Source organism: Schistocerca nitens, chromosome 2 (assembly GCF_023898315.1).
Source record: "Schistocerca nitens isolate TAMUIC-IGC-003100 chromosome 2, iqSchNite1.1, whole genome shotgun sequence".
Taxonomy (NCBI): Eukaryota; Metazoa; Arthropoda; class Insecta; order Orthoptera; family Acrididae; genus Schistocerca; species Schistocerca nitens.
In genome coordinates this window covers 577,921,182-577,944,365 of record NC_064615.1, presented here as the reverse complement: position 1 = coordinate 577,944,365, position 23,184 = coordinate 577,921,182, and the positions used below count along the sequence as shown (strand labels likewise).

General features: G+C 36.6%; 1 protein-coding gene across 1 annotated transcript in view; it reads right to left on the bottom strand.

The window, feature by feature from the left end:
* LOC126236626 (pyrethroid hydrolase Ces2a) overlaps positions 1 to 23,184 on the bottom strand; it is a 177,085-nt gene that overhangs the window by 37,297 nt on the left and 116,604 nt on the right. The window contains exons 7-8 of the mRNA XM_049946073.1: positions 22,525 to 22,617; positions 22,341 to 22,438 (exon numbers count right to left, since the gene is read on the bottom strand). Of these exons, the coding sequence (XP_049802030.1) occupies positions 22,341 to 22,438; positions 22,525 to 22,617 (191 nt within the window). The remainder of the gene's footprint in view (positions 1 to 22,340; positions 22,439 to 22,524; positions 22,618 to 23,184) is intronic.

The window sequence follows — 23,184 nt, the reverse complement described above, 5'->3', positions numbered from 1 at the left end:
AGAGCCACATAAGTGGAGGAATTCTGTGAATTACTGGATGAAATTACAGCCACTATTCCCCATCATTATATTAAAATTTTAATCGGAAACATCAACACACAAATTAGCCAGGAAAATAAATACAGGACAACTGCAGGTTTGGAACCTGCTCACCAAACGACTAGTTGGAAATGGAGACAGGATAATCAACTTTGTGAAGCCTTTGAACTGAAACTGATGTGAACACATTTTCTGGCATCCTAACAGGAAATAAACTTAGAAATCTCTAAATCATAATCCTAGAAAATTTCAGAAAGATCATACAACCATCTCAAAGAGAGATTAAAAAGAAATTTTGAATGTAAAAGTAAACAAAAGGAGTAATGGCTTCTACTCACCATCTGTCATTAAAAATAAAGTTAAATTCCAGCCAAACAGAACCAGAATGAGACTATGAAGAAATCCACGAAATGATCCTGAATTTTTTTAAACAAAATTCGAACATCTTCCATGCAAATATCCTCAGCCAAGAATCTTCCAGCTGGTCACAACTTAAAGAAACTCTTCCCAAAGTATCCCCCCCCCCCCCCCAAAAGAAATGTAAACATGGGTAGTGAATCTTCCAACTGGTCACAACTTAAAGATACTCTTCCCAAAGTATTCCACCCCCCTCCCCCCCAAAGAAATTTAAACATCGGTAGTGGAACCATATTTGTGACAAGGTAATAGAGCAAAGAATAAAAGTCTGAAAAGACTGGAAGTCCCATAAAACCACCCAAAAGTGGCACGAATTCACCACAGTCAAGAAACAGATTTCCAGTATCACAAAATCTGTAAAATGTCTTGTGATAAAACCAGACTAGCAGGAACAGAACAAAAGTTTCAGAAAAAAAAACACAAAAGGTTTCTACAGCACTTTTAGAAAAAAAAGTCAATATATCAGGCACCCAGTCTCTTGTTTTAGTGACCAGATGGGACTTAGAAAATAAATAATATAGATAATTGTAAACTCAAAGCAAACTACTGCAAATACCTATTAAATTGTAATCTCCCACAGTCAAATTCATATCTGAAAAAACTGAGCCAAACACAGAATCAGAAGTGTCAATGACAGAAGCTGACAAAGCAATATGTGAACTTAAAAAGAATAATGCTCCAGGGAAGGATGGGATAGAAGCATAAATTTGGCAAACACATATTGAAAACATCACCCAGAAAATTCATGAAGCTCTTACAGGTATTTGGATGGAGGAAATAATCCCTAAAGATCCCTAAGGGCACACTGCCGTAATCCACTCATTACACAAGAAAGGGGACAAAAATGATATAAATAACTACAGAGGGATTTCACTGCTGCCAGTTACTTACAAAAGTCTTTCAAAAATCATACTTAAAAAGCTTGAAAAATAAACAAATTATTTAATTGACAAATATCAAAGTTTTAGGAAAGGTAGATCCTGTGTGGAACAAATTCTCAATCTCAAGACAGTCTTACAAATCCACAAGGCAGATGAATTGTGTTCATCTTTGTAGACTTCAAAATCACATATGATTCAATGGACAGATGAACACTGCTTAATATATTACAGGAGTTTAAAATGGATAGAAAGACAAGACAGTTGATTAAACAAACATTAACAGTCAACAGTTCAAAAGTTAAATTCCAAGACGATACAAAAACAAGGGTCTGACAGGGAGATGGACTGTCTCACTTATCACTCACTCTTGTATCATAAAGTTAGTAGGAAGTGGGAAAAAGAAGTAGAAGGAATAACCATTGGCAGACTGTGTGAAACTAAAATTCATTTACAATATTCAGCTTATACAGACATTGTATCATCTTTTCAAGTGACAGAGAAGGGGCAGTTAATTTCCTTGAGAAACTCTATGAACTGACAGCTGAAAGTGAACTGAAAACTTGTGAAAGAAACAATACATGGCAGGTTCTCCTTAGTACCCAGAACAATTCATGTTCACATAGTTTGGTGAAATATCTCAAGTATCCAAATTTAAAAACATAACAAAAATCATCCAATCCTCTGGATTAAATCATGAAGCAAACAAAGAAATAATCATTAAATTACAAAAAGCTTGTAGACTCAAAGCTTATAGAACTACATGGAGTAGGTCAATAAGAAATGAATACCTTGTAATGCAAAATTAAAACATTGCATCATAGCAGTCCACCCTGAATTATTATAGGCACCAGAGATTGTAATCATTGGAGGTAGATCATCAACATAGACACAGAAAAAGAAGAAACAAAAATGGTGAAGAAAATTTTTGGTCTGGTTTTGTTGAGGAAATCTCGATGAGATGGAAGTCTAATGAGCTATATCAAAATTTGGAGAAAATCTCAGGCACTGTCAGGAAAAGAAGACTGAAATGTTATGGGCATATTCTCAGAAAAAATTACAGAGGCTGGCCAAATGGATTCCCTGCCTTGCCCTCTCGATGAAAATTAAAAACAACTAGATACTTGAAATTGAAAAAGATCTTCAGTAAATAGGCATTATAAACAAAATTGCACAGGACAGATTTGCATTCAAAACTTTAATGGACAAGCATCAGTTAAAAGCTAAACCAAGTTTTACATATAAGAGAACATGTACAGAAGAACATAAGAAAAACTACAGTGAGAAGATGATGAGCTTTTGGGAGAAAAAGAAAGTAAGCACATGAGCAAAATAAGTTTAATCACACTCCACAACTGGGCATGATGATGTTAAAAATGATTATCCTACATTGGCATAGAAGGAGTTGGTGAAAAAGTAAATCCTCTAGGCTTCTTTTAAACTGTACATAATAAATAACTAAAATTCTGTGGGTGCTGGAAAACTATTGAAAACATGTGTTTCTAGAAAATGAACACCTTTTGTGGATCAAAGTGCTTGACGTAAAGTCATTATGAACATTGCTCTTGCTCCTGTTATTAATTCTGTGAACTTGAGCTGTTGGTTTGAAACAGAGAACTTACGATGAATTTTCTCAAGGTGTAAATATATTGAGAATCAGCACTTAGTGCACTCAGTTTTCTGAACATGTTTCTGCAAAAAGGTTTTGAATTTATGTTAAAAATAATATGTATTACACACTATTAGACCAGGTAAGCTTTATTCTACCTAGATGAATATGATACTGTAGTGACCTGTTGTGACATTTTGTCCTCACAAATATAAAATGGTGCATAAACATTCTGTACAGTGGAAGTTTTAAGCTGTAGTGGCATAGTTGCTCTTTGATTTACATTTCTGTTTGTTATTCAATGTTCTACATTGAGCATGCATTCATGTCTGTACAACTCCCAGCTGTTATCAAGGATCTATGAGAACATATATCTAGTTTTCTCCAGTGCCCACATATTTGGTGACCCTGACTGACAACAACATGTCCTCACAGAGGTAGAAAGGTTCGCCACATGGCCTGAGGCATTTCCAATGAAGGACATCATGCCAGACACTGTGGAATAAATATTTTTTCATGGCCTGATGGCCTGGTATGGAGTCCTGCTTAAAATTACCACTGATCAGGGATGGCAATTTGAAGCCTACATCCTCAAAGCATTGACCATATTATTAGGTACAAAGTAAATATACACCACGACATACCACCCATCAAATGGTGTAGTTGAGCGTGTTCATCAGCAGTTGAAAGCAGCACTGAGACGTCATGCAACACCAAAATGGGCAGAGACACTCCCTGTTGTGCTTTTAGGTCTATGAACTTCATTTAAAAGTGATCTGAAGAGTTCAGCAGTGGAACTTGTCCATGGACAAATGTTATGCCTACCTGGAGAGTTTTTGCTCAGCATGGCAGATGACACAATCACCACCTCAGACTTCGCCACTTAATTAAGACAACATATACACCAGCTGAGACTGGCAACACCTAGAAACCAATTGGAATGACACTCATTCATTTTTGCAGATCTAGACAAACGCATGCATGTGTGTTACACAATGACGCAGTGCGTAAGCCATTGCAGCCCCCGTACCGTGGAGCGTATCCATTAGTCAGTACGGCCAGCAATACTTTCTGCATAATGATCAATGGTACACCCACCACAGTTGCACTGAATCAGATCAAAAGACATTACAATGACCATGGAACACAAACCAGAGAAGACAGAAGAGTCAGCAACAATATGTGATCCCGTGCCCCATGAGCACCACAGAGAGCCAGGCACTGTGACACCAAGACTGACATTGAGGATTCATACCCTGTTCCCTGTTAGAATCATTGACTCATGTGATGCACCCTACAGTTTCGAGAAAGAAGTAGTTATGAGGGTTGGACAGCATGTGAAATTCAATCTGTAGTGTCATTAGCATGAAAGAAGGGAGTCATATAGAGACCTGTTCTCATGTTTTGTCCTCACAAATTTACAGTGGCCCATAAATGTTTCATACAGAGGCAGTTTTAAGCTGTAGTGATATAGTTGCTCTTTGATTTATATTTTTGTAGTTATTCCACGTTTTACATTGTGCATGTATTCATGTCTGGACAACTGTAACCTTATATCAAGTATATGTGGAAATGTACATTTTGTTTTCTCTATTAGCCACAATACCATTTGAAATTAAGAGAGAGAAACTGAGCATGGTGTACATCACCTATGTCTGACAATATTTACACTGCAAATGATGATTTCATTTGGTGTTTCAGCAGTTCTTTTGTGCACAGCTCCCAACTGAATTTATTGAAAGGATTTAATCCAAAGTCAACCGCTTCTATCTGCACATTCTTATATTGTTAGGAAACATCTTCCTTAATGAGATTTTCACTCTGTAGCGGAGTGTGCGCTGATATGAAACTTCCTGGCAGATTAAAACTGTGTGCCGGACTGAGACTCGAACTCGGGACCTTTGCCTTTAGCAGGCAAGTGCTCTACCAACTGAGCTACCCAAGCGTGACTCACGCCCCATCCTCACAGCTTTACTTCTGCCAGTACCTCGTCTCCTACTTTCCAAACTTCACAGAAGCTCTTCTGCGAACCTTGCAGAACTAGCACTCCTGAAAGAAAGGATATTGCAGAGACACGGCTTAGCCACAGCCTGGGGGATGTTTCCAGAATGAAATTTTCACTCTGTAGTGGAGTGTGCACTGATACAAACTTCCTGGCACATTAAAACTGTGTGCCGGACCGAGGCTCGAACTCGGGCCCTTTGTCTTTCGCAGGCAAGTGCTCTACCATCTGAGCTACCCAAGCATGACTCACGCCCCATCCTCACAGCTTTACTTCCACCAGCATCTCATCTCCTAACATCTTCCTCGTTCTCAACTGCTTATAGTGAGGGTCCTTCCCCCCCCCCCCCCCCTCCTCCAAACTTAATACATAGTCCTCATACAAATGTGAAGAGTGTATCACTCGTTGAGTGATATGACAAACCCTGGATGAAGTATTCTGTTGAATATCCAAATGCAGAGCTTCAAGAGTCACTCAAAAGAGTGGGGTGATCACACATGGTCATGAATAATGTGTGGTCATGCCACACATGGCATGGTCTATATCTAAAAGTTTCCAGTAAGAGGTTACAAGCATGACTAATTTCCAGAACGTCCAGTGTAACCAGAGTGCTGTCTATCCAATCCCTGTGATTTCCAATACTTTCACTGGACTCCATGCACAAAAAATTCAAAACTCTAAGTAAAAAGAGATAATATGGAGCATTATTATGCATTAAAGCTGAAAAATTGCACAGGAAAGTGATATTCATTTTCTTGGTGACAGTAATAGTGAAACAGATGATATTAAATTCAAATCAATGACTAGTCAAGGTAAATCATCTGTTAGAGGGATTTTAAAAAATCATTAGATCACTAAGAGTAGTAATTTTTATGAATATGATGTTATTTCAATCAAAGTACTACAACCATGTTGGGAGCTGTGTACAAAAGAACTGCTGAAACATCAGCAATAACTCCCTGCTTGAGTTAATTTTGTAATCAGATGATGAGTTAAGGTGTATTTTGTGACAGAATAGCACGTATTTATAAATGTGGTGGTAGATCAATAATTAGAGGTCACTTGCTTGTCTCTCTCTTTCCCAGCTTCTCAAAAATTATTGGGATAATAGCTTACAACAGAATACTAAACCATCTTTCAGAATAACCTTTCGACAACACGGTTTAGCTTCCATGAAGACTGAGAAAGCAATACATTATCTCACCAACTCAGTACTGGTAAAATTAAACAAGAAAAATTACTCTGTATGCATATTCTGTGCCCTTTGATCAAGTAGGTCATAAAATTTTGATAAGGAAATTAGAATTTTGTACTATTAAAGATATACTCCTTGCTTGGATGGAGTCATATCTTGACAACAGAGAAATGACAGTTGCATTATCAAATTAAATCAAATTCACATTTGTGAAATATTAAAATTGGAGTCCTGCCAGGTTCAGTACTTGGCGCACTCCTGTTGTCACTCTGTATCAGTGATTATCAGGAACATTGGAGGGCTCTTCAAAAACTATGTTGTTTGTTTACTGATGACACAAGTATATTGATAAAGGGCCCCAAAAGTCAACAGTTTAATCCTTAATCTTATTAACTCATGCAGTTTCAAAGAAATAAAAATGACTTACATCATTGCAAATAATGGCCAGGGATGAGATTTAAAGTGCAAAGTTCCTGAGCATCCAGTTAGGTAATAAACTGAGATGGCACAATCACATGTGGATGCTGTGACTTACTAAACGGGAAAGCGCTGGTAGATAGACACAATAAAAAAACACACGAACACACACACAAATATCAAGCTTTCGCAACCCACGGTTGTTTCATCAGGAAAGAGGGAAGAAGAGGGAAAGATGAAAGGATGTGGGTTTTAAGGGAGAGGGTAAGGAGTCATTCCAATCCCGGGAGCGGAAAGACTTACCTTAGGGGGAAAAAGGGACAGGTATACACTCGCACACACACACACACATATCCATCCTCACATATACAGACACAAGCAGACATATAAAAACTTCAGTTCTGCCTACTTTGCTTTTAGAAGTGTGTCTCCTTGTATTGGCCTCCATAGGTGAGCGTCTTGCAGAAGGCTCAAGGTGCTGGAGTTGGCGGTCATGTGTGCGTGAGGTGGGCTTGCTTGTGTGTTTGAATGGTGTGTATTTTTATTTTGCTGATGAAGGCTGTGGCTGAAAGCTTTATGTAAGTGTCTTTTAATTGAGCCTGTCTGCAACTTCACATGCCTTCTTTATGGTAATTATGACTCTATCTTTTCCACATTGTTAACACCGAGGATAGAAGATGACGAGATAAAGTTTCTAGTTGATGAGCTGAATGCAGCTTGCTCTAAATGTAAATAAATGTAGGTTAATGAAAATGAGTAGGAAAAATGTTCAAACACAGCTTAGGAGTTTGCTGCTTGACACAGTCACATAAATTAAATATGTAGGTGTAATGCTGCAAATCAATATGAAATAGAAGGAGCACCTGAGGACAGTAGTAGGGAAGGTGAATGGTTGACTTCGGTTTATTTGGAGAATTTTAGGAAAATGTCACTCATCTATAAAGGAGACCACATACTGAACACTAGTGCAACCCAATACTGAATACTGCTCAAGAGTTTGGTATCCCCATCAAGTTGGATTAAAGGAAGACATCAAAACAATTCAGAGGCAGGATGCTAGATTTGTAACCACTAGGTTCAATCAGCAAGTGAGTATTATGCAGATGCTTCATGAACTCAACTGGTAATGCCACAAGGGAAGACAACTATTTAGACAATTTAGTGATCCAGCATTTGAAGATGACTGCATGAAGATGACTGCAGAGTATTTCTACTGATGCCAATGTACATTTTGCATAAAGACTATGAAGATAAGATAGGAGAAATTAGTCATGTACAGAATCTCAGTTTGTGAGTGGAACAGGAAAGAAAATTAATAGTAATGATACAAGGTACCATCAGCTATGCACCATGCAATGGCTTGCAGAGTATGTATGTGTAATGTAAATGGACAGATTAAAAAAACAAAAACCTACTCACCAAGCAGAGGCAGGGGAACACACAAAAGCACTTTCACAAGTTTTTGGAGCCAGTGGCTTCTTCTTCTGATGTAAGAGTGTATGGGGAAGGAAGAGGAGTGAAGGAAAAGAACTGGAGAGGTTTAGGGAAAGGGGTACAGTTTAGAAAAGTCACCCCATCCCAGGTCAGGGAAGACTTACTGGATAGGATGAGAAGGAAAGGAGAGTATGTATGTAGGTGTACATGTAGGTGCCCATACTTTCTCTTAATACTGGATATGGTGTAATCTTCTGGAACAATGCAGCTGAGATAAACAAAATCATTCATTTCTACTGATGTACACAATAAGGGACATTGGTTTTCTTTCACTTACATGACTGTAAATATAGTCCTCAGTGGTATTTTTGATTAATAATGAGAGAGAAATTGTGGTGAGGAAAAGGTAAATGAATTCATTAGCCACACCTATGATATATAAGAACATTTGGGCTCAGGGATGCAAATGCTACATAACTCTCATTTTTGTGATCCAAAATCGGAGGAAGGGCAGCATCAGTCGTAAATTTTTAATCTATTTATTGCAGATCAATTTCTGCTACTGTGAAGCTATCTTCAGTACAGACTCGTCATACAGATAATCACACACGGTACCCCTTGATGCTACACATAAGAAACAATGGATGTTTGTTATTGGTAACATCAAGTGGTACCACAAGCAAGTATACGTTCGATGAGTCACTATGACTGAAATCAATGTGCAATAAACAGATTAAAAATTTATGACAACTTGGCTTTGACACAGAAAAATCACTAGGTAAAGCTTCAACTTTTTAGTTGTGTGTTTTAGCTATCGTATTTGAATTACAGCCTACTTAGTAGTAGTAGTAGTAGCTTTATTTATCTGTAGATATCTTTTTGCAAGGATATAGGACATGTCAAAGCATTTACAACTTTCGACCAATTTAAAATAAGCTAATTCGTATACACATATATTTACAGACTTCTAGTTAGACATAATTATTAGACTTACTCCTGGTATACAATACGTTTTTTTAAAAATGACTTATTAAATAATGTAATGCCACACTATTCACTCATATCTCACTATCAGTCACTGCACACACTATACACACATAATTTCATAACAGTCCCCCGCTACTTCCCATTTGCTATCCTGAAAAACTGAGTCAGCATCCCTCCATAATAAGTGAGAAGTTGAGATCAGAAAGAGGAAGAGGTGTTAGTACTGTGCTATGCATTGCTTGGGGATAAGTATTTCTAGAAAGGAAAAAAGGGAGGAAAAAAAGCAAAGTGAAGGTATTATGTGGAATGTTGGATGTTTTATAATCATTATTATTATTATTATTATTATTATTATTTTCCTTCCTCAGACGTTATGTCTGGTTAAAAATGGAAAGTGACGCGGACCTTGATCAAGCGTCACTTCCTTTTAATTGTGCGGTATATGTTACATTGCATTTAGGAACTTTCAGGTAATTGAACATGTATCAATAATTACAGATTTCTGTAGTTGTATATAAAAGTTTGGATGTAGCTGTATTACGTTGATGTACAGGTGGATATTGTGTGGTATGACTCCTGTAGTTGATAGTATAATTGGTATAATGTCAACTTTATCCTGATGCCACATGTCTTTGACTTCCTCAGCCAGTTGGATGTATTTTTCAATTTTTTCTGCTGTTTTCTTCTGTATATTTGTTGTATTTGGTATGGATATTTCGATTAGTTGTGTTGATTTTTTTTTTATTGGTGAGTATGATGTCAGGTTTGTTATGTGGTGTTGTTTTATCTGTTATTATGGTTCTGTTCCAGTACAATTTGTATTCATCATTCTCCAGTACATTTTGTGGTGCATACTTGTATGTCGGAACATGTTGTTTTATTTGTTTATGTTGTAGGGCAAGTTGTTGATGTATTATTTTTGCTACATTGTCATGTCTTCTGGGGTATTCTGTATTTGCTAGTATTGTACATCCGTTTGTTATGTGATCTACTGTTTCTATTTGTTGTTTGCAAAGTCTGCATTTATCTGTTGTGGTGTTGGGATCTTCAATAATGTGCTTCCTGTAATATCTGGTGTTTATTGTTTGATCCTGTATTGCAATCATGAATCCTTCCGTCTCACTGTATATATTGCCTTTTGTTAGCCGTGTGTTGGATGCATCTTGATCGATGTGTGGCTGTGTTAGATGATATGCGTGCTTGTCATGTAGTGTTTTCTTTTTCCAATTTACTTTCTTCGTATCTGTTGATGTTATGTGATCTAAAGGGTTGTAGGAGTGGTTATGAAATTGCAGTGGTGTAGCCAATGTATTTATATGAGTGATTGCTTTGTGTATTTTGCTAGTTTCTGCTCATTCTAGAAAGAATTTTCTTAAATTGTCTACCTGTCCACAATGTAGGTTTTTTATGTCGATAAATCTCCTTCCTCCTTCCTTTCTGCTTATTGTGAATCTTTCTGTTGCTGAATGTATGTGATGTATTCTATATTTGTGGTATTGTGATCGTGTAAGTGTATTGAGTGCTTCTAGGTCTGTGTTACTCCATTTCACTATTCCAAATGAGTAGGTCAATATTGGTATAGCATAAGTATTTATAGGCTTTGTCTTGTTTCTTGCTGTCAATTCTGTTTTCAGTATTTTTGTTAGTCTTTGTCTATATTTTTCTATTAGTTCTTCATTAATATTTGTATTATCTATTCCTATTTTTTGTCTGTATCCTAGATATTTATAGGCATCTGTTTTTTCCATCGCTTCTATGCAGTCGCTGTGGTTATCCAATATGTAATCTTCCTGTTTAGTGTGTTTTCCCTTAACTATGCTATTTTTCTTACATTTATCTGTTCCAAAAGCCATATTTACATCATTGCTGAATACTTCTGTCATCTTTAGTAATTGGTCGAGTTGTTGATTTGTTGCTGCCAGTAGTTTTAGATCATCCATGTATAGCAAATGTGTGATTTTGTGTTGGTATGTTCCAGTAATATTGTATCCATAATTTGTATTGTTTAGCATGTTGGATAGTGGGCTCAGAGCAAGGCAGAACTAGAAAGGACTTAATGAGTCTCCTTGGTATATTCCACGCTTAATCTGCATTGGCTGTGATGTGATATTATTTGAATTTGTTTGGATATTAAGTGTGGTTTTCCAATTTTTCATTACTATGTTTAGGAACTGTATCAATTTAGGATCTACTTTGTATATTTCCAATATTTGTAGTAACCATGAGTGGGGTACACTATCAAATGAATTTTGGTAATCAATGTATGCATAGTGTAGCGACCTTTGTTTAGTTTTAGCTTGATATGTCACTTCTGCATCTATTATCAGCTGCTCTTTACATCCTCGTGCTCCTTTGCAACAGTAGTTTTGTTCTTCATTTATAATTTTGTTCTGTGCTGTATGTGTCATTAATTTATGTGTAATGACTGAAGTTAATATTTTGTATATTGTTGGTAGGCATGTTATGGGGCGATATTTAGCTGGGTTTGCTGTGTCTGCTTGATCTTTAGGTTTCAGATAGGTTATTCCACATGTAAGTGTATCAGGGAACGTGTATGGGTCTGCAATGTAACTGTTAAATAATTTAGTTAGATGTGAATGTGTTGAGGTGAACTTCTTTAGCCACAAATTTGGTATTTTATCTTTTCCAGGGGCTTTTCAATTGTGTGTAGAATTAATTGCTCGGGTGACTTCATGTTGCAAAATTACCACTTCAGGCATTTGTGGTATCATCTTGTATATGTCTGTTTCTGCTTGTATCCATCGTGCATGTCTGTTATGTTGTACCGGGTTTGACCATATGTTGCTCCAGAAGTGTTCCATGTCTGTTATGTTTGGTGGATTGTCTATTTTAATGTGTGTGTTATCTATTGTCTGGTAAAATCTCTTTTGGTTTGTTTTGAATGTTTGGTTTTGTTTCCTTCTATTTTCACTTTTTTTGTATCTTCTAAGTCGTTTGGCCAATGCTTGTAATTTTTGCTTTTTTTCATCTAATTGCTCTATCGCTTCTTGTTGTGAGATTTTACCTAACCTTTTTCGTTTTTTGTCTGATATTTCATTTCTTATAAATTGTGTTAGCTGTCTGATGTCTTTTCTAAGTTTTTATTATTATTATTATTATTTATTTGTACAAAACTTTTTTTATCAGACCTCTATTCTGTTTTATCTAAGTAATCCTTCAGTGTATAAAATGTATTGTTTAACAGGTACTTTTTAGCTGCCTTTTTAAATAAGTGTATTTTTGAAATTTCTTTAATCTCCATTGGTAATTTATTGTAAAGTTTTATTCCTTGGTAGAAAATGCTGTTTTGAGTTTTACGATTATTTTTTCTCAGTGAATATAAGTTGAGTCTATTTCTTGTTGCATTGTCATGGACAGAGCTGTTTGTGTAGTAATTACCAATGTTATTTTTGATGTGTGTAACTGACTGGTAAATGTATTCACATTGAGCAGTTAAAATTCCCAGTGTTTTGAACAGATCTTTACAATGAGCTCAACTAATATTTTTGGTTATTATTCTTATGGCTCTTTTCTGGAGTTTCAAAATTGTGCTCATATTTTGTGTGTTTGTTCCCCAAAAAAAGAATGCCATAGCTAAGAATTGAGTGTACATATGAATAATATGTAACTAAAAGACACTGCATGTTACACACTGATGATAGGATTCTAAGGGTATCACATGCTGATGACATTCTGTTTGCAAGTACTTTTGTGTGTTCAAGCCACTTCAACTGAGAATCAATATTCATCCCTAGAAATTTTGCATTTGTTACACAGTCTATAGAGGTGCCATCTACATTTAATTTAACATTGTCATTTTTCTTGTTCAAACTGAAATTCCTGGCATAAGTTTTCTTTATATTCAGTGTCACTTTATTGCTTATTGACCAATCATAAACTTCCTTGAGAGTATTATTTTCTTTCTCAGCAAGGAGTTCTCTTGTTATCTCAATGACTATAGTATGCTGTCATCAGCAAAGAGAATTTTTTCACCATGAGTAACACTAGTGGGAAAGTCATTGATGTATACCAGTAATATTATTGGTCCTAAGATACTACGTTGCGGAACCCCTATATTAATGTATTTTGGTTCTGATAAGTGTTTCACTAAATGTTTGGATCTATTTAAAGTATGTGTTAACTCTACTCTTTGTACCCTATCTGCTAGGTGTGATCGAAACCAGTCATTAACTACCCCTCTTATTCCTAATGCTTCTAATTTATTTAATAGAATCTTGTGGTCGGCTGTATCAAATGCCTTAGAAAGATCAAAAAATATGTCTGTGACTCACTCATCTTTATCAAGAACATCAAGTACAACTTTTGTGAATTCTACTATGGCTGACTCCGTATTTTTGCCACTTCTGAAACCAAACTGTGATTCACTTAAAAGATTGTATTTATTCAGGTAATGCATTAATCCATCTTTCATAATTTCTTCTATTATTTTTGAGAATGCCGACAACAGGGAAATGGGCTGGTAATTTTCTATGTCTTCTGCATTACCTTTCTTAAGCAAAGGTATTTGCAAAAGTTGTAAGAAAAAGGCATGGAAATGGCATTATTGAGAGCAAATGAGACATGTGAATTCTAGCTCAAAAAAGGACTCATATGAATGCTAGCGAAGCTTTCAATCTTGCTTATGGGCTTATTAACAACTCAACACCTCTACTATTTGAGAAGCTCAGATTCTTCTTATCTAATGGGTACTACAGCCTTAACTTTTTAAACTTATTAAATGTGTGTGGCATTTTTCATCTAGGCTGTATTTAAGAAGAAATTTAAGTAAATACACCCTAAGTGAAAAATGCTGCATTTACTTGAGTTCTGATAGTTGGGACTAAAAGCCAAAGTTAACTTATAATAATATAAAGTTGGTAACTCTTAAATAGCATATATATGATTAAACATATTAACTAAATGAAAGTACTTGAAAGATGATAACTCTTACAGTTGCAATTTAAGAACTGCTAACTTAATACTATTATGTAGTTAACAGTACCGTTCAGTTCCAACAGTTAGCACTCGCACATATTTATGCTGTGAGAGCCTCACTGGACCAGTTCAGTTGACAAGTTACAATGTAACATATCATGTATGTATAATCATCATGTTTTATAAATTAGTTTCCAATTATTTTACTATCCCCCTTGTTCTTTTATTTTTATCAGATAGTATGATGAGTTGGTAATAAGCCAAAAAAATAATGATACAATTTGTATGACCTGATGCTAAAATATAATAATAATACATCAACAGCTTGCCTTACAACATAAACTTATAAAACAACATGTTCCCACATACAAGTATGCACCACAAAATGTACTGGAGAATGATGAATACAAATTATACTGGAGCAGAACCATTATAACAGATAAAACACCACCACATAACAAACCTAACATCATACTCACCAATAAAAAGAAGAAATTAACACAACTAATCGAAATATCCATACCCAATACAACAAATATACAGAAGAAAACAGCAGAAAAAATTGAAAAATACATCCAACTGGCTGAGGAAGTCAAGGACATGTGACATCAGGATAAAGTTGACATTATACCAATTATACTATCAACTACAGGAGTCATACCACACAATATACACCAGTACATCAATGCTATACAGCTACATCCAAACTTATATATACAACTACAGAAATCTGTAATTATTGATACATGTTCAATTACCCAAAAGTTCCTAAATGCAATATAACACATACCGTACAGTTAAAAGGAAGTGACACTTGATCAAGGTCCGTGTCATTTTCCATTTTTAACCAGACTTAACGTCTGAGAAAGTAAAGAAATAATAATAATAATAATAATAATAATAATAATAATAATAATAATTATTATTATTATTATTCAATCATCATAAAGGAATTCAAGTTCAAACGCTCTCTTAAATGGGAATAATCGAAAATAATAATAATAATAATAATAATAATTATTATTATTATTATTATTATTATTATTATTATTATTATTATAGAAAAAACTCTAGCTCTTCAATTGTAATGACAGGGGAGAAATCCCAAAGGGAGCCCACAGGGTTCAGTTTTGTGTCCCCTCTTATTCCTTACATATGTAAATGAACTCCTCCCTAATATTCAATATTCAGAATTGATATTTTTTGCAGATGATACAGACTTTATAATAAATCCCATTAGAGGGAAAGAAACAGAAGAAATTGTAAAGGATGTTTTCCAAAGACTTAATAAGTTGCTCTCAAACACTCTTTTCAGTTCTGTACAACAAATAGAGTCATGCCAACAACTGATGTAGCAGATGAGCAGGAATCAGTAAATAGGGTAGAATACTCAAAATTTTTGGGTGAAAATACTGATGAAAACTTGAACTGTAAGCACTATATTACTGAGTTTATCAAACTATTAAGTTCAGCTGCTTTCTCTCTTCATGTAATTGCAACAAAAAAAAGAAAAAAAAAATTAACCTCCTGACATATTTAGCTTATTTTCACTCAGTAACATCATAACTCACCACTTACAAAGAAAGTATTGATTGCACAAAAACAAGCAGTAAGAATAATATATAGTGTTAAATAATAGATAGTGTTACCCAGGTATGTCATGTAGGTACCTCTTCAAGGAGCTAGGCATTTCAACTGTGCCATCGCAATACATGTATTCACTAACAAAATTCATCATAAATAATCCATCACAATTTGAGAGGAGCAGTGAAGTCAATATCTGCAACACTAGAGGGGGAAAATGACCTTTATTACCTATTATTAAAGCTGTCAGTAGCTCAGAAAGGAGTTCAGTATACAGCAAGAAAAATCTTTGATCATTTGTCCAATACCTGATAGGTAGCAAAGCAGATTTTAAATCCAACTAAAAATCTGAATAACATAATTTTAAGTATTAGACAATGTCATTATGGATATAACATGCTTGAATTACTAAGTATTTTAAATATGACAACTCCTAGAACCTGGGCTTGAATCCATATACATGCTTTCATTATCAACAACTTGAGGCAATAAAGACAATTCATTGGGTATTATAGTGGTCTGTATATGTATATATTGTTATTACTTTATTACTCTATCTTTGTCGTTTACCAGCCATGGATGGACAGACTGCGTCACAAATACAATGTTTATCAACTAACATTTATACAACACCATATACAAAATTTATATTACAAATAAAAGAAAATATTTATGCAGTGCACAAAACACATAGAACATAGAGAAAATGAAATATAACCAAACAGGAAAGTAAAACTTCAATGTTCTAATCAGTGACAAATCACCAGATGCACTAAAAGAAAAAGCCAAACAAACACTAAACAGTGTATGTGAGTGGGCATCCAATAATAAACTAACACTAAATCTTAAAAAAACAAATGCTGTTAACTTCTATGTCTGCAAAAAACCACACTATAACAACTTTAAGTTAAACAATGAAACTGTAGAATGTATAGACCACACAAAATTTCTTGGTATGCATGTTGACAGTCAGTTAAAGTGGGAAGAACATATTAAAATACTTAGTAACAGAATCGCTACAGCATGCTATGCTCTGAGAATTCTGACTGCAGTTTGTGACACTACATGTGTCAGATCTGTATATTTTTCTTATATCCACTCTGTTATTACCTATGGAATAATATTTTGGGGAGTCAACAGTAAAAATATTCAAATAGTTTTCAAATTACAGAAAAGAGCAATTCGTATAATAACCAAGAGTGGCAGTAGGGCTCACTGCCTTGAACATTTCCAAACGCTGGAAATCCTAACTGTCCCCTGTGAATACATTTTTCAAAGTGTTATGTATGTAAAAAAAAATATTGACTGCTATATGAAAAATTCTTTAGTACACAGCTATGAAACTAGAAACCAATATAATCTGCATCTAGAGAGGAAAAATAAAGTTAAAACTCAGCAGAGCTTGTTGTACAATGCTGTTAAATTATATAATAAATTACCCCAAAAAATAAAAGATATTGACACAATCGGACAGTTCAAAACAAAACTAAAATTTTTTTTATTAAATAAAAGTTATTATGCAGTAATGGACTATCTGAATTAAAACATGTAGTGTAATTAAAGTAGCCTCCATTGTAATACATGAGGAAATCAAAAATTGTATAAGAAAATTACAAATTACACAAGGATATAAAACTAATTTAAGATACCTCAAAAATGTGTGTAAATACAAATTTTATGTGTATAATTGTAGGTATATTGTATTGTATATGATTTTGCTGACGAAATCCACACAATGTAAATTGTTACATGGATAAAAAAAAAAAAAAAAAAAAAAAAAAAAAAAAAAAAAAAAAGCAGCAAATGAAAATACCATAAAGCAAAATGTTTACAAGACCATGTAGATCACATACATAAAGTTTCATTTTGGCAAAATATGTGCTTTAAGTAAAACACAAAATTAAATGTGCATTTAACTGAGAACATAAAAAGAAGATTAAATTTAGGCAAATATATATATCTAAAACATAACAATATTTTTTATTTTGTCCATTCACTAGAACCACTGTTGAAAAACTCTTCCAAGGAATATAGAGGATGTTGTTTCAAGTCCTGAGCATTTTTTTTTTTTTAAATAATTCAGGTGGCAGGGATTTCACTTCTGGAGGCAATTGATTGTACATTTTTAGGGTGACTGTTGGAAAGCTGTCTTGTGTACTTGATAGACGACACCTTGGCACTTCAATGTTCCTCTTACAGCGAGTGCCATGATTATGTATTTCTTGTCTTATGCTAAAATTCCTTTGATTTTCTTTTATATAAATGAGGCAGAAAAACACATACTGGCTAAAAACAGTCATTATGCCTAGCCTGGTGAAAATAGGCTTACAGTGGTCCAGTCTTTTGCTAGAGGATATGATCCTGATGGCTTTTTTTTGTATTAGCAACACATCTTTGCTGCCTGAGGAGTGTCCCCACAACAACAGTCCATAGCTAATGTGGCTGTGGAAGAGTGCATGGTAGACTATTGTGAGAAACTGGTTTGTTATTACCCTCTCCAGCTTCCTCAGGAGGTATATCACACGAGAAAGTTTGGTGCATACATATGCAGTGTGATCATTCATGGAGAGTTTGCCGTCAATCTTGAAGCCCAGTAATCTGACAGTCTCCATGTTTTCTTGGTCTTCAATGTTGGTTAGACTGCATATCAAATGTTGGGTTTTTTCTTCATTGATCTCCATTTTGTTTATTATGAACCATTCTTTTATTTCTTCAAACATCAAATTTGATGCACCAAGAGCTTCTGCAGCTGTATGTCCTTTGGCAATAAGGGTAGTGTCATCTGCAAACTGCAACATTTGACTATTACAGTTCATATCATTGACATACACTCCTGGAAATGGAAAAAAGAACACATTGACACCGGTGTGTCAGACCCACCATACTTGCTCCGGACACTGCGAGAGGGCTGTACAAGCAATGATCACACGCACGGCACAGCAGACACACCAGGAACCGCGGTGTTGGCCGTCGAATGGCGCTAGCTGCGCAGCATTTGTGCACCGCCGCCGTCAGTGTCAGCCAGTTTGCCGTGGCATACGGAGCTCCATCGCAGTCTTTAACACTGGTAGCATGCCGCGACAGCGTGGACGTGAACCGTATGTGCAGTTGACGGACTTTGAGCGAGGGCGTATAGTGGGCATGCGGGAGGCCGGGTGGACGTACCGCCGAATTGCTCAACACGTGGGGCGTGAGGTCTCCACAGTACATCGATGTTGTCGCCAGTGGTCAGCGGAAGGTGCACGTGCCCGTCGACCTGGGACCGGACCGCAGCGACGCACGGATGCACGCCAAGACCGTAGGATCCTACGCAGTGCCGTAGGGGACCGCACCGCCACTTCCCAGCAAATTAGGGACACTGTTGCTCCTGGGGTATCGGCGAGGACCATTCGCAACCATCTCCATGAAGCTGGGCTACGGTTCCGCACACCGTTAGGCCGTCTTCCGCTCACGCCCCAACATCGTGCAGCCCGCCTCCAGTGGTGTCACGACAGGCGTGAATGGAGGGACGAATGGAGACGTGTCGTCTTCAGCGATGAGAGTCGCTTCTGCCTTGGTGCCAATGATGGTCGTATGCGTGTTTGGCGCCGTGCAGGTGAGCGCCACAATCAGGACTGCATACGACCGAGGCACACAGGGCCAACACCCGGCATCATGGTGAGGGGAGCGATCTCCTACACTGGCCGTACACCACTGGTGATCATCGAGGGGACACTGAATAGTGCATGGTACATCCAAACCATCATCGAACCCATCGTTCTACCATTCCTAGACCGGCAAGGGAACTTGCTGTTCCAACAGGACAATGCACGTCCGCATGTATCCCGTGCCACCCAACGTGCTCTAGAAGGTGTAAGTCAACTACCCTGGCCAGCAAGATCTCCGGATCTGTCCCCCATTGAGCATGTTTGGGACTGCATGAAGCGTCGTCTCACGCGGTCTGCACGTCCAGCACGAACGCTGGTCCAACTGAGGCGCCAGGTGGAAATGGCATGGCAAGCCGTTCCACAGGACCACATCCAGCATCTCTACGATCGTCGCCATGGGAGAATAGCAGCCTGCATTGCTGCGAAAGGTGGATATACACTGTACTAGTGCCGACATTGTGCATGCTCTGTTGCCTGTGTCTATGTGCCTGTGGTTCTGTCAGTGTGATCATGTGATGTATCTGACCCCAGGAATGTGTCAATAAAGTTTCCCCTTCCTGGGACAATGAATTCACGGTGTTCTTATTTCAATTTCCAGGAGTGTATATGAGGAATAGGAGAGGTCCTAAGATTGATCCTTGGGGCACTCCATGTTCCAGTTTTTGTTCAAGAGAAGTTGCTCCGTGCACTGATACTACCTGCTTTCGGTTTTCCAAATAAGATTGGAGTGTTTATAGAACAACACCTCCAACACCATAGCATCTTAACTTGGCTATTAGTGTTGTGTGTGAGATGCAGTCAAAGGCTTTGCTGAGGTCACAGAGTGTCAGTGCCACACTCTCTCTCTCTTCAAAACTCTGTCATATCGTTTTTAATAAGTCCAGTGTGGCTGTCACTGTTGATCTCCCTTTGCGGAATCCGTGCTGTGTGTTTCGGAATAAGTTGTTTTCCTCAAAGTAATTCAATACCTGGCAGTGCATCACAGACTCAGTAACTTTGGCTAGTACTGGTACCACTGAGATTGGTCTGAAGCTGGACATCTCACTTGTTTCCCCCTTCTTATATATTGGTACTCTGCGCGCCAGTTTAAGGAAGTCTGGGAAGACACCAGAAGATAGACATTTGTTTATTGCTATGGCTAGTGGCTGAGCTAATTCTGCAATAATTTTCTTTAGCAGTGTGCAGGACATGCCATAGATGTCTACACTTTCTGAGTGTTTGTAGGAGTTCACAATTTTTATCATGTCTTCTGGGTGTACTTCCTTCCAGTTTTGAATACTGCAACTGTCTGCATTTCTTATGTTTGCAGTCGGATATAGGTCAGAGTGTGGAATTTCACTCACTGTCTTTTTCCACTATTCTGACAAAATATTCATTGAAATCATCAGGGCTACATGAATTTAAGCAGGAGGTAGTCTTCTTTCTGTTCTCATTTACAAGATTCCAGACAGCTGTACAAGGATTTTGGGCCTCTTTAATGTATGTGTCATTATATTTCTTTTTTGCTTCCTCTACTGCCTTCGTATAAGCTTTTTTGGCTTTTAGGTAGTTGCGGTGATGTAATTCTTTAGCTGGAATGTCTAAAGCTGATTTCATTCGGTCCTTGCACATTGTTACAATACATTTCAATTTATTGAGCTGAGGGGTGTACCATTGTTTCACATTGATAACTTTCTGCCTGCCTTGTGATTTGTCCACAGGATTCTTCACTGGTCTTACCGGAAACATGTCATCAAATAATGCTTTTAAGGTTTGTAACAGACATAAGAAAGATTCACTGCCTGCTAACTCTGCAATTTTCTGCTGCCAGTTTACACAAGACAGAGCTGCTTTGAGATCATTTAGTCTCTCTTCTTTAACAAATCTTCTTTTGAATGTGAAGTTTGAATGCCATGTGCTTATCTGAGGTTTGCTCCTCATACTGGTTTCCATTACTAGTGCACAGTGATCTGCTATCACAGGTTCAACTGCACTTAATTTATAATCCCAGATGTTGAGGTTGGTGATTATGGTGTCCAGGCATGCACCACCCCTTGTTGGGAGCTTATTTGCAATAAACAACCCATAACTGGCAATTAATCTCATAAAGACCCTCTCTCTGACGTCTCCATCACCTATGTGTATGGTAAAATCTCCACACAGTGCGACTTTTGGCTTTAGGCGTGTTAGGTAGCAGAAACAGTTCTCCCTATGTCCAATAAAATTCTCAAAGTTACCATCTGGTGAATGGTACACAGCAACAACAACTAAATCAATATTTGTTAATAACAGTGCAGCTAATTCAAGATCAAAATCCACACAAAAACTGCTTAAATCAATTTCCTTGATGCTATGATCTCTGTTGGCATATACAGAGACCCCACCGTGGGTTGCAGTTCTTCGAAACCAAGCACTGGCCATGCCTAAGTATTCAACAGATTTATAGAAATCACCTTCCGCTTCAGCTAGCCAGTGTTCACAAATACATAAAACATCTGGTTTAATTTCTTCTATAAAAAATGATAGGAGATCAATTTGGTTCTTATGCACTGCACATTTACACTTGCAATGATTATAGGCATATTGTTTTCAGTACTAGCAACATTCTTGTACAGTTGCCATGCCTAAGTATTCAACAGATTTATAGAAATCACCTTCCGCTTCAGCTAGCCAGTGTTCACAAATACATAAAACATCTGGTTTAATTTCTTCTATAAAAAATGATAGGAGATCAATTTGGTTCTTATGCACTGCACATTTACACTTGCAATGATTATAGGCATATTGTTTTCAGTACTAGCAACATTCTTGTACAGTGATCCTAGATCCTTGTTTTTAACTTCATAATCTATTTTATCGGCATAATGGTTGGTCTCCGGAACAAAAAACACTTAATTACAACATTTTTGGGCCATACTGCAGTGACCATTAGCTTGTCTTTTAGATGAAAGTCTACACCAATCTTAAAACTACTATTTACACCCTTAGATTCCAATTTTTCTACGTGAAAGTTGCTATGACCTGGCAGGATTTTCTTCAAATTGTTATAGAAGGTTGCATTCAGACATATTATTATACTCCCAGTTACGGAAGAAATTGTTCTCTCTAAATGTTCTTCTTGACAAAATTTACAGAATATGATTTTTGTTGTTGTTGATGTTTGTTTTATTTATCATAGTTGGTAATCTTAAAATTTCTGTATGTATTTACATCTTACCTCTATTAATTTGTTAATAATTTTTTCCGGATTTGTAAGAACACCAGAATTGAAATAAATTGAGGAAATTGATGTCAGCTGCTTTGTAGCATTGGTAACTGCAAACAATAATTGAATTAATGATAGAAATGAGAGTTATGTTCCATTCAGAAAAATGTTCTTTTGCATAATAAACACAACCCACCTGATGTTATGGAGGCTCCAAGGCCATCAACTATCTGGTTTGCATAATTAGGAATTGTTGATAACTTTCCCAAAATATCATTCTGGTAATCACCTAGAAAATGAAAAATCATTATCTGATTACCTATTTTTAAGATAATCACTTCAGTGCATTTCTGAAAGGCTCTTCAGAGTCAGGGTACACATTAAAACAGATGATCATTCCTTACCACTAACACCTTTAGCTCTTATGGCAAATGATCATCATTGACCACCCCTTACATTCTTCATTGAGAAACTGTCAGCCTTTCAAAGGAACAGTGCAACATATCACCAAAAACTTTGTTCAGCCTATGCTTCCATCGAGTAATTTCAAATTTGGTCGAAGGTCAATAATTCATACTTATTAATGACTGCATGCTTCTAATATTCACCTTACACCAGAAGCCAGAGAAAAGATCAGCACACTACTTGTGACAGCTCAACTTTATCTCACAAAATACGATGGATGTCCAACATAGCACAAGTGGACATAATGTGCCTCAAATTGGGAATGCAACAACGTAATTGTGTTTTGAAGTTATTGCCCCTGCCCAAGATGTAAATGATGAACTAAAGTCATTTCTGATTACTGCTTCTGGTCTATAACCCCAATGGACCAAAATTTCATATACTGACTTAG